Below are 13,030 nucleotides of genomic sequence, written 5' to 3'. Positions count from 1 at the left end.
CAAATTTTATGGTGAATGCTCATATACCTACCATCCAGAAATTTTTGAGCATTTTACATAATACAAGTACGTAGGAAGTTAAGAAAACAACAAAGCATATATATTTTTAAAAAAATCACATATATCTTTTTTTCCTTTAATTCACTAGATTGGAACTGTAAAGAGAAACCTGTGTTGCTCTATATTTCAAAGACTTTATGATTCGTTATTCTAAAATGCAAGATTTTATGTAACTAAATTTTATACAGGTGTAAAATTTTTTATATATTTCATATACATTTTATATAACTTACATTTATACATTTATGTACATGCATACATTAAAAAACTGAGGCCTTGTTATTTTGGTGTTAAATAAAAATTTAACATAACAAGACATGGTACTCCTTTCTGGTGTATGGAAGAGAGGAAAAATGGCATTTCCTCACATTATTTTTGGGTTTTCTAGGTCTTTGTGGATCCCCTTTCAGTAATTGACATGGAGTTCATTGCTGGTACTTTGTTTCCAGCTATTGACAAAAATATTGTTAAGAAAATGGTTGCTTTCAACAATCAAGTAAGTACCTACTTATATTATTAGTTTTGTTTTTTCCTCTTTTTGACCCACCTTTTTCTCCATATGGGATGCTATCAAATTACCAGCTTCTCTAAAAATAAATCACTTATAATTCCAAAGTTTGTATAAATGTAAGCTCATTTGGGCCTCTCCTGGTGACACAATGGTTCAGTGCTGGGCTGGGAGGCTGCCCTCAGCCTCTGGGGCGCTGGTTTGATCCCCAGCCACCGGTGAGGGTCCCACCTGCCGCCCGCTGCTCCCTCAGCAGTGTATTTTAAAAAAAAAAAAAAAGTAAGCTCATTTGAGAGTTACATTATTTCACTTCTATTGTGTGTATTGATTTTAATCTTTTTCGGTTATCCCTGGCACTTGTAAGTCTAGGTTGGGAGGAGACATCTGAATCCAGTCTATTAATTTCTCTTTCAGATTGCATCACATTTGTTGTATACTGATAGTATTTACTGCAAATGCCCACTGGTGGGCCATGTTTCCCATTAACGGTATTTTCATTTTAGATTGATCATGAAGTAACTGTCGAGAAGAAATGGGGGCAAAAAGGAGGACCCTGGGAATTCAACCTCCGTGATCTTTTCCGCTGGTGTCAGTTGATGCTGGTTGACCAGTCCCCGGGGTGTTATGATCCTGGTCAGCATGTGTTTTTGGTCTATGGTGAAAGAATGAGAACCAGGGAAGACAAAGAAAAGGTGAGCTTAACACTTGCGCTTTGAGTTTCTTTCTCTTTGAAAATTGATTTCTTCTTAAGGGAGAGAATGGGCATATTCATTCATAATACTAACCTGTAGAACTGCTTGGAAATTCAGAATTAAAAGTAAAAAAAAAACAAAAAAAACAAAAAACACATAATCTAACAGTTATATATCTTGAGTCTCTTTCTTTGGAGGAGACACACTGCTTATCCACCTAAATCACCATGATTACTTATCCATCTAAATTACCATGGTTGCAGACCATCTTAAAACAGTATTGCCTCCAGCAGTAAAGAACTGGGTCATCTTCATCTTTCGAGGCACAAGGGGGAGCAGCAGGAGGAGATAGGTAGTCTCCAATAGAAGAGGAAAGTTTCTGTTTTTAAAGGTCAAGTTACAAAATATTTAAAATTTATAAGCATAAATAAATAGATAAAGTATAAATAACCTTTTTAAATTTGGAACTACATTTTATTTTTTATTTATATATTACTTCATTTTTCATTTTTGTACAGTGTATTTACATCTCAGTTAAATAACTTTTTTAATAAAGTATAAATAGGGCCTCCCTGATGGTGCAAAGGGTTAAGCACAGCACTGTGAAGCTATCTGCAGCCTCTGAAGCACAAGTTCGATCCCCTGGTCGCCCAGGGAGCTACCCACATGGCACAGCAGATCTCTCTTGTCTCGCCCGCTGCTCCCCTCAGCAGTGTATTTCAGTCAGTCTGCCTGTTTGTTCCTTACTCTTGTCTCTGGTGAATCTTCTCACCCCCTGCACCTCTGGCCTGTACCTCAGTTCTTGTATGCATAAAGTAAATATCTAAAAAATAAAGTATAAATAAATGATACAGATTTTCTGTATCTAAATGAAAACAATAATACCTATTCATAGAAAGTGACACTAGAATTCCCAGCTGATGAAGCTGTAATTGTGTGCATTTTGCTTTTTTAAATGATATTTATAGTCCATTCTCACTGACTGTTCACAACAGCTGCACCAGGACCTCTTATAGGTGAGGATCCCAGGACTCAGAGTTCCAGAGACCCAACAGGAGCAAGTGGGAAAGCCTGCTGGCCAGCCTTGAGATTTCCACTTCGTTGCTCTTTTCTACATCACAACTATTTAAAAACAAATTAGTTAATATACAAATGTTTTAGAAGCAGTGTCCTCCTGTTGAAATGTGAAGATTTGGCTAATCCTTGCCAAATACGGTTTTCACATACCTTCCATTATGTTGCTGAATGCCCTTTTTATATGGTGTATAGAATCTACCTAGATTTTAATAACTCATTTATTATAAGCAGTGGCTTATAGTCATTAGGGGAAAATGTTCAACTAATATGTTTTTCCATTTTTTTTAAAGATTCATTTATTTTATGCAAGAACTGGGGTACAGGTCAGAAGCGTGGGAGAGTGAGAGAATCCACGAGAGCCAGAGCAGGGAGCAGAACAGGCAGATGGAGCAAAGACACTGCTGAGGGGAGCAGCGGGCAAGGCAGAAGAGGTCTGCTGCGCCACATGGGGTTCTCCCTGGCTGGCGGGGAATCGAACTGGCGCTGCAGAGGCTCCGAACAGCTTTGCAGCATGGCACTCAACCGCTGCACCACTGGGGAAGCCCTGTTTTTCCATTATTATTGATAATATTGTTTATATACCAGCAGCTTAGTAATTACAGTGTATTTATTATCACCAGACATTGCCCCCCCCCCAATAGGGTAATTAATGTTAGACAGGTCACTGCAGGGTGTGGAAGGTTTCCTTCACTCCTCCAAATAGAGTACTTTTATTTTCTCAGGGAAAAAAATGTTCGAAAAGATAATGTAAAAAGAAAGGTTATAATGGGGAGCATTCAATTAAATTGATTTTGACTTTATGAAACTACATAAGCCCGCTAGTCAGTGAAAGAATTTGTAATGTTAACCCTTTGGTAGATTATCAGGGAAAAGAGATTATATGATTTAAAATGGAATATTTAAATAATTGTCTGGACCCAGAGAGAGGTGGCAAGAACACTTTCTCCTGTGCTGCTTTTGGACTTATGTTTGACACTGTTTATGGTTTTATCTATTTATTTTATTTTCTGCCTTCAGTCCATTGTACAATGACTTATATAGTTATTACTGTTTTGTTAAAACAGTTTTCCTGCTTCTGTGAACTGAAAGTATTTTCACAAAACTTTCACCCTGCCTCGTAACTCCTCTTAAATTTATAAAATACATTCAGAGGAAAAATAGTGTTAACAGTAAGTCTTCTAACTGTATTCCTGCTAACAAAATATATAACTGAATGTAAATTATTGATTAGAGGATAAACTTTGCTTGTCATTTCTACATAAATATTTATCCAAGATATTGTGGTATTTCTGGAGTCAAACTGACTTTGATTTAAAATAATTTACCTGTTGGGGCCTCCCTGGTGGCTCAGGGGTTAAAGTCTTAGTGCTGTCAAGCTATCATCAGCCACTGCGGCAGGCATGAGTTTGATCCCAGCCAGGGAGCTAACCCATATTGAGCTAACCCACATGGTACAGCAGATCTCTCCTGTCTCGCCCGCTGCTTCCCCTTAGCAGTGTGTTTCCGTAGATTTGCCTGTCTCTGGGAAATCCTCTTAACCCCTGCACCTCTGGCATACACCCCAGTTCTTGTATGCATAAATAAATAAAATAAATCTTTAAAAAATGTATATGTAATTACCATATGAACTAGTCCTATAACTCCTGTGAATCCTTTTATGCCTGACCATAAACAGAAACAATACTTATTTTGCAAGGCTACAAGGATCAGAAATAATCGATTAAAGTACCTCATACAATGGCTGCTACATAGTAGATGTTTATAATTACATGGACATTGTTCTTCATAATCTTCATATTACCCAGTCTCTTCTACCTTCTTTTTTTAGGCGGTTTCTTGAATGATAAATGCAAATTTAGCTTTCATTTTTAGATTTGCCATCGTATCTATGTCTTTATTTTAATTTATGGTGCATTTTCATTGGAATCTCAAATATTTTGAGGCTAAATTTGCTTTCATTCTGAAGAAGTAAACAAATGTAGTCTATCCTTTATATAAAAGAAAATTCAAAAGAATGAGGAAATAGTGACTGGTGTTCTCAGAATATTATGAGTTATACTGCTGTGCACATTTCCTAGAAGAATGCCTTCAAGGGGGCATGTACTGATTTGTATTTTGATTGCACATTCTTCTTCCTTTAGGTTGTTAATGTATTTAAGGATGTATTTGGTTCAAATTCCAAGCCATACATGGGAACCAGATTATTTCACATCACTCCTTATGATGTTCAGGTAATACTAGAGTAATCTTTCACAGTTTTCTATGGTTTCTTCTATTTGTAGACACGCTTGTGAATCTCACGGTCGTGTCTTTTTCAGCTGGGCCATGCAGTCCTTTCCCGTGGCAGCTATGTACCACCCCCATCCCGCCGTCCCCTGTTGCTTCTACACCAGTCCTTACAGTCTCTGGAATCAGTTATGAAGTGTGTACAGATGAGCTGGATGGTCATCCTTGTGGGCCCAGCTTCTGTGGGCAAGACTAGCTTGGTCCAGCTTCTGGCACACCTTACCGGTCACACATTGAAGATCATGGCTATGAATAGTGCAATGGACACTACAGAGCTTCTGGGAGGATTTGAGCAGGTAATGGGATTGCCTTCACATTTGCAGGCAAAAACAATCTGTGGTCTGATTGATAGTCTTCTGTGTTGGTTATAGCAGTATTCTTTGACTTTGGCCAATGACTATGTGGAGTTCGTGTGCTCTGAAAATTGTAGGTTGATCTTATACGGCCTTGGAGGCAACTGCTGGAGAAGGTGGAGGGCACTGTAAGGGCACTGCTAAGAGATAGCTTCCTTATCAGTTCTGATGATGCAGAAGTAGTGCTTCGTGCTTGGAGTCATTTTCTTCTGACCTATAAGCCCAAGAGTCTTGGAGAAGGTGGTAAAGATGTTACAATGGAGGTTGTCAACAAGCTGGAAGCAGTATTACTGCTTATGCAGAGACTCAACAATAAAATCAACTCATATTCTAAGGCAGGTATGTATGTATCAAACATTTATTATTGCCACAGTGCCATTTACAAGTAATATATTTTTTAATATAATACCCATAATTTTTAGTATTTAATGATTATGTACTACCAGTACCTGGAAATCTTTGTCTTAGGAAGTAAGATGAACCTGATATAAAGTATTTAGAATTGGTGATACTAAACAAAGCAAACAGGAAATTGGTAACTAAGCTAATTTGTTTCTTTTTGATTGCCATGGCTTGAAATTAAGTGCTATGAATGTGCCATTTCAGAGTTTACCAAACTAGTGGATGAATTCCGAAGCTTTGGGGTGAAGCTTATGCAGTCAGCCAGTGGACATAGCCACGGCACATTTGAATGGGTTGACAGCATGTTAGTTCATGCCCTCAAGTCTGGAGACTGGCTTCTGATGGACAATGTTAACTTCTGCAAGTAAGGACTTCATGCCTAATCACTAATGGGCTGGATTGAAATTTGGGATATACTTGTTAAAGTAGTAATCGGGTAGAAATTGTGTGTTTTTTTGTAAAAGATTTATTTATGTATACAAGAAGTGGGGTATAGGCCAGAGGTGCAGGGTGGCGGGTGTTAAGAGGATTCACCAGAGATAGAGTGGAAACAGAACAGACGGACTGACTGAAATAAACTGCTGAGGGAAACAGTGGGCTTGACAGGAGAGGTCTGCTGCACCATGTGGGTAGCTCCCTGGCAGGCCAGGTATCGAACTTGTGCTGCAGAGGCTGCACATAGCTTCACATTGCTGTGCTTAACCCCTTGCTCCATCAGGGAGACCTTCCACTGTTTTCTTAACTAGAAACTCATCCTCAGCCATATTCTATACCTTTCTCTGTGAGCTGAAAAAAACAGTGGTAGTGAGTCATCCAGACAGCTGCAGGATTTAGTTCTGTGTGATAGTTTTGAGCTGAACTGAAAGTTAACAAAATTGATGACTTTCCCAGCTAATATCCTTTGAATTAGACTTTTTATTTAACATCAGAATTTTTCCTTTTGTTGGAATCATTTTTTAAAAAAGATTTATTTATGTTTACAAGAACTGGGGTACAGGCCAGAGTTTCAGAGGGGGAGAAGGTTCACCAGAGACAGAGCAGGGAGCAGAACAGTCAGACAGACTGAAAACACTGTGAGGAGAGCAGCAGATGAGACAGGAGAGGTCTGCCGTGCCATGTGGGTATCTCCCTGGCTGGCTGGGGATCGAACCCGCACTGCAGAGGCTGCAGACAACTTCACAGCACTGTGCTCACTGCAGAGGCTGCAGACAGCTTCACAGCACTGTGCTCAACCCCCTGCACCACCAGGAAGGCCCTGGAATCATTTTTTAGTGCAGATTTTTTAAATGGAGACTTAGCACAGGGCAAACATTTAGTCAATGTGATGAGTGCTTATCAGTTTTTATTCTAAAGTAAGGAAAAGGACAAGTCTAAAACTGCTGTACTGATGCAGTTAGCACAGGAGGAGCTGCTATAGGTCAGATAAAGCATTTCTGTACCTGGAACTATTTTTATCGTAATGTTTCAAATTAAAATTCATTCACCTTTAAATGGATTGGGTAATTTTGGGAGGTTGGGGGTGGGAAAGAGAACTTCTTACTGCTTGCTTTAATATCATTGACTGTTTCCTTAATTCCATTTACTTGCTCAAATGTTTTGTGTATTTTTTCTGGACTGTGTGCCTTGGGGGATTCAAAATTAATCTATGGGGGATCTACTCTTGAAAGAGATCTTAATTCCATGTGGAGAGTGATCCATGCTGAAAGGAAGATATGGTTCAAGAGCAATGGGAGGCTTGTGCAGTGAAAACATGTGAGCCTGTCCACCTTTTGAATTCTCTCTGCAGCCCATCAGTGCTGGACCGTTTGAATGCTTTGCTTGAACCTGGAGGTGTCCTCACTGTTAGTGAGAGAGGAATGATAGATGGATCCACTCCCACAATAACACCAAATCCCAATTTCAGGTATTTATGCCTTTTAAGTTCTGCCTAAGCATCCGACAGCAAAAGTAAACATTTGGTAGAACCTTCTTACCTAATATAAATGGGGTCATATGACATATGAAAATGGTCAGTCATATAAGCATGTTCACTCATTCATTAATCCAGTTTATTATTCAGGCTCTAGTTTTGCTAAGCACTGGGGAGACTCTGGGGTAAAGCAGTAAACACATGAAGTGAAGTCCTTGCTTTGGGTTGATGGTTAAAGATGAAACCAGAGAGACCACTTCGATAAGCCTTTGCCTTTATTCAGGCAAGAAATAATGATAGCTTAGCCTAACATGGTCAAATTAGTGGGACTTAATAAGGGTTGGGAAAAAGAGGAAGCAAGGATGACACGTATGTTTTGGGCTTAAGTTAATGGGGATGTCATTCATTGAGAAGGGCGGCCTGGTAAGGGAGCACATTTGATGTTGGATGGGAGGGTTAGCAGGAAATCAACTTTTAGTGTTGGAGATATGTGTTCCATGTTAGATAGCCATTAGGTGGAGATCTTGATGGGCATTGAATAGGTGAAACTAGCTATTTCAGAATACACTGCTCCTTTTTCTGCTCTATATATGTGGTTTAGAATGAAAAATTACCACTGCCTGATTGGGTACTATCTGAAAGTAAGAATTTTAAAGTTTTTAGCACTAAAGACAGGTGCACTCAACATACAATTCTTAGTTGGGAAGTAAAGTTAAGTTTAAAGAAAATGATATGCTGTATTGATGCAAAGTTAAGCAAGATGAGCAACATAGGTTTTGCTCTTACAAGTTATTGCTGAGCTGCACCATTGGTTGTACTGGGATTTTAATACTTTTTCCTTTTGAATTGCAATGTTGCTAGACTTTTTCTTTCAATGGATCCTGTTCATGGAGAAATATCTCGAGCCATGAGAAATCGTGGACTAGAAATCTACATTTCAGGAGAAGGGGATGGGAACATCCCTGATGACCTGGATTTGAAAGTTCTGCTGCACAGCATTGGGTTGGTGGGGGATCATGTGTGTGACACTCTCTTGGCTCTACATACAGAAACACAAAGCACCGTTGTAGGTAAAGTATTTGACTCCTAGAGCTCCTTGCAGAGTTTTATGCTATAGAAATTCATGTTTCATTGACCACTAGGGAGTTTTTATATTTAGTGTACACAGAAGTAAAAATTACCAGGAAAGCCTGTTAAAAATGTAGCTATGCTGGTACCTTTCTTCCTCTAAGAGATTTAAGTTCAGTGGGTCTGGATCAGGTGCATGAATGCATTTTAAAGAAGGTACCTGGGTAATCCTCATGGATGTACTTGGAGGCCTGCGTTTGGAAAAATACGACTCTCGATAGTTTGTACCTCATAATTTCAGGGCCATTATTGATTCTCCTGAAGGTGGAATAAAGCAGTAACTTTCAACTGTTAGTTGGTACTTCTAAATTTTGTAATATACAAGGAAGAGCAACAGAACAGCAACATGATAATATGAAAACTCTATTTACTAAGTAACCAGTATATGTTAGGTCCAGTGTTCCCATTTTACAAATACGTCTCAGAGAAGTTGAGTAACTCAAAGCTGAGATCTGATTTAGTAATGACAACTACAACTTGAAAGTAGATCTGTTGGTTTTCAAAGCCAGTGATTTTTGTATGTTTTTTGCCATCTTCATTGTGTCAACTTTAGATTAAGGGTCTATGTGATCAGGTTTTATCTCACTTACAAATGCATCATCTGGTTATTTCCTGAAAATATCAGTACTGATAAGCGGAGAGAGAAAGGAGGGACAAATGGTATATGAATGTTCCTGTGAGTTCATTGTGTGCTAGTGAGACCCTAGAGTCCACTTAATAGAAGGCTTTCTAAAATAAGTATTTGGGTGGATTTGAGTGGAAAGGTGACATTTATTTATTTCATTGGAGATTTTATAGAATATAGTGCTCACAGATGACAATATTTTTTCTTTCTAGGATCTCCAGTATCTTCTGTTTCAACTCTAATTCAGACAGCTGTATTCATTGTCCAGTACCTGCAGCGGGGGCTGAGTTTAGACAGAGCCTTTTCTGAAGCATGCTGGGAAGCATATGTTGCCTCTCAGCATTCACCAGCAAACCAGAAGGTACTATGAAGTGTTGCAAATAGTTTTCTAAGTTGTAGCAGTACAATTAATATGAGGAAATTCTTTTCATTGATGGCAACTTAACATAAGAGAGGCTACCACAGCAGTTATGCTCTAGCAGAGATCTGGGACTTTTCTGGAAAACAGCTGAAATATAAATACTATTTTCTTGAGACTTATCTATGACTAGGAAAATAATTTAACTTGTAATGTTGTACATTAAAGAACGTTTATGATTGTTGTTGTGAGATAGCCACATGAAACTTAGAAAACTATTATTACTCTGCTAGCTTTTTGGTATTAGCACTTATATGTTGGTTCTTGTTCACCATGTATTTTATCTCCTTCTAGCTTGTTCAGGCTTTACTGGAGAAGCATGTTTCTTCTCTGCAAGCACATGAAACCTGGGGTAACTCCATTCTTGCCATGGGATTGTGGCCAGATTCTCTACCCTCTGCTCTTTTTGCTACGGAAGATTCTCACCTCTCTATAGTTCGAAGTGATGGGCAGATCTTAGCTTATTGCCTTAATAGGATGAGCATGAGAACAAACAGCTGGGCGAGGTGAGTGGAACCTGGAGCTTGTGTGTTTTTCTGGCACCTTACTGGGGTTGTTATTTTTTTCTTAGTAATGTTTTTATCGTGCTCCTTTGATGGTTACTCATCTTTTTCCCATTACAATCTCTTTGATCCGTTATTTGTGAAATTATGTTCCTGGATTTTTAAAATATATAAGTTTATTCCAGTACTGACATCACCTATTTCAATGACTTTCAGGAGTCAACCCCTTACCTTGTCAGATTTAGAGAAAATTATGCAGTCTTCCAACCCTGAGAGCTTGAAATTCAGTGCAGTTGAAGTGGATGCTTATTGGATTGATGAACCAGATGTTTTGGCCATGGCTGTTAAATTGCTTATAGAAAGAGCAACCAATCAAGATTGGATGCTCAGAGTTAAATGGCTTTGTCATTTAGCAAAGAATATACCACAGGGACTTGGTGAGTAGAAAAGCTTCATTTGTATAATGAGGGGATTTAGAACACTTACTTTGTTTTAGTAACTCAGCAGCTGTGTTATTCTGTGACTACCCTGTTAAAATTACACATCGAAGATCTCCTACCAGGAAATTTATGACTTAGCATAACTGTATAGCTGTTAAAATATTAAGGAACATGTCTGCTTTAGATGTGTCCCAGGGAAAATTTTTTCCCGATGTAGTCCTTAGCATTTGAGGATCTACTCATCTTTCTATCAAATCTAAAAGACAGATGTAATGTGTTGTTAATTTTTTGAACATCTTGCTGCTTTGAAGTATAACTATTGTTTGTACAGCCATTCTATTTGGAAAAGATGTTGCTACTGGTAAATTGATTTCCCTTAAAAGTACCTAAGAATGTAATCTTTTTTGAGTACTAGTGCTCTAAATTGGCACACAATTTCTTTGTACTTTTTTCATCCTAAGAGAGGAAAAAGCAGCAGTTACAGAATCGCATAGGTCATAAAGTACAGGACATAGAATTTGTTGGTAGAACTTGCTGGCTAAAGTAATTGAGTTTACACAAGCCTTTCTACTCTATGAGAACATGTAGGTAAGGCAAGTAAATGCTACATGTCTAACTATGTGTTACAAGAATTTTTAATACTCTTATATGCATTGTACTGTGGTAGCTATTATCCACATATAGCTACTAAAATGTGGATAAAAAGTAAAACCATACTCCCAGTTGCACAGGCTACATTTCAGGTGCTCACTAACATGTGACTAGTGGCTACTCTGACGGTGCATCTATTGAACATTTTTGTCATTGTGGAAAGTTTGATTGAATAACATTGCTTTAGATACTAACATTTGCTTTTCCTTCCTTCATAGAGTCCATACAGATTCATTTGGAAGCCAGTGCTGCAGCTCTCAGGAATTTTTACTCCAATCCCTTCTCTGCTGGGGTCAGTAATATCATCAAAATAGTACAACCAAACATAACAGGTAATGTATTGATTTGATTTCCATCTCAGCACTGCTTATGAAATTTGTCCATGGAGCTCATGGGTAAATTACTTAAAACTGTGGGCCTCCCCTGGTGGCGCAGCAGTTGAGCACTGGGCTGCGAGGCTGCCTGCAGCCTCTGCAGCGCCAGTTTGATCCCCAGCCACTGGCGAGGGTCCGACATGGTGTGCAGACCTCTCCTGCTGCGCCCGCTGCTCCCCTCAGCAGTGTACTTTGGTCCTTCTGCCTGTTCTGCTCCCCGCTGTGGCTCTGGTGAATTCTCTCACCCTCCCGCGCCTCTGACTGTACCCAGTGCCTGTATAAATAAATAAATAAATCTTTTTTTTTAAAAATAAAGAATTTAAACTATAACAAACAATACATTTTTAAAAGAAGACTCAGTATCCAAATGCAAAATTTTACCTGTTTGTTGAAGCTATTCCTTTGTATTTCAGTTTATAAAATAGGATTATGAAATATAATATAGTAGAAGGAACATAGGAATTAGAAGACTGGACTCTTAACCCCAGTTTGGTTAGAAACTGATCTATGATTGGGCCCATTATTCATACTGCTTGTCTTTTTTTTTAAATTATGGGAATTAAATTCATTTCTTTGGGGTCCCTTATTACATTCTATGGCATGTTATTGTAACAGGAAGAGTTTTCAACTGATGTATTTGACTTAAAGGGAAAACAAGGGAGAATCAGTTTTTTTCAGAAAATACAAAACTTTAATAATATGATACAAGTTACAAAAACAGTGGTAAGATAACCATCCAACCTAACATATGAGGTATTCAGAATTTCCTTTTTATTAATCAGTAAGATAGTAATGTTATTTACTGGAACAGAATAATATAGTGTTGATTAAACATAAGCATTAATGAGGAAGATGGGGGCATTTTCACAAGCCAGGTTTTTAAATTTCTTACCTTCATTTTCATTTGATGTTGATCGAAACATACCCATAGCCATTTGGTTCAGAAAAAAGAATGCATGATGCTTTTGTGCTGAACCAGTTACCTTATGTATAGTAAAGGTAATGCGATGATTGGTGAGAAGAAATCAAACTATAGAGCAAAACACTGTAGTAGATTGTGGCTGAGCCAAGTCATTGTTTTCCATTTATGAAAGGATTTTGGTCTTTGGGAGAACAATTCTAGAGTAAAGTAGCAGGTTTCCTTTTTTGGCATATATAGCTGAGCTCTGGAACTCTTGGAACATATTAGCTGTACTTTCACCTTCCTTTTTAATTGGGTAATTCTAGATTAGATAATGTTATTGAACTGTGGGATGTGACTTCCCTCCTTGTACTCTGCTGTTCGAAGCAGGCATTTGTCAGTCTTTATTGTGCGATGTATGCTTTTAAAACTTGAAGTGCTCCAAGGACCATATCCAGCCACTTTTAAGTTCATGTTCCTATTGTTTTGTCCTGTCTCCCTCCCTTGGATTCTTATAACCATGGACAGTGTCAGGGATTGATCTCTGCTGCTTTACAGAATAATACCAAGTTTGAACTAAAGTAGCATGAAGTGGCAGCAGCAACCTGATCTTATGCTAAGAAACAAATGGCTTTTAAGTATAAGGCTCTTGAGTAATTTTCTTAATGAAAGCAAGTTGAGTTGTATTCATTTTCTGCCATGT

At 38.3% G+C, this 13,030-nt stretch overlaps 1 protein-coding gene across 1 annotated transcript in view; it reads left to right on the top strand.

Moving 5' to 3' along the window:
- The window catches only part of MDN1 (midasin AAA ATPase 1), a 155,615-nt gene that overhangs the window by 83,372 nt on the left and 59,213 nt on the right, over window positions 1-13,030 (top strand). The window contains exons 36-47 of the mRNA XM_037518752.2: window positions 449-556; window positions 1,072-1,260; window positions 4,479-4,568; window positions 4,656-4,919; window positions 5,054-5,315; window positions 5,583-5,742; window positions 7,165-7,281; window positions 8,149-8,357; window positions 9,253-9,401; window positions 9,753-9,964; window positions 10,178-10,398; window positions 11,271-11,384. Coding sequence (XP_037374649.1) covers window positions 449-556; window positions 1,072-1,260; window positions 4,479-4,568; window positions 4,656-4,919; window positions 5,054-5,315; window positions 5,583-5,742; window positions 7,165-7,281; window positions 8,149-8,357; window positions 9,253-9,401; window positions 9,753-9,964; window positions 10,178-10,398; window positions 11,271-11,384 — 2,095 coding nt within the window. The remainder of the gene's footprint in view (window positions 1-448; window positions 557-1,071; window positions 1,261-4,478; window positions 4,569-4,655; window positions 4,920-5,053; window positions 5,316-5,582; window positions 5,743-7,164; window positions 7,282-8,148; window positions 8,358-9,252; window positions 9,402-9,752; window positions 9,965-10,177; window positions 10,399-11,270; window positions 11,385-13,030) is intronic.

Source organism: Talpa occidentalis, unplaced genomic scaffold, assembly GCF_014898055.3.
Source record: "Talpa occidentalis isolate TD23 unplaced genomic scaffold, MPIMG_talOcc4v2.1 talOcc4.2, whole genome shotgun sequence".
NCBI classification, from domain to species: Eukaryota; Metazoa; Chordata; class Mammalia; order Eulipotyphla; family Talpidae; genus Talpa; species Talpa occidentalis.
This window is presented reverse-complemented; position numbering and strand designations above follow the sequence as displayed.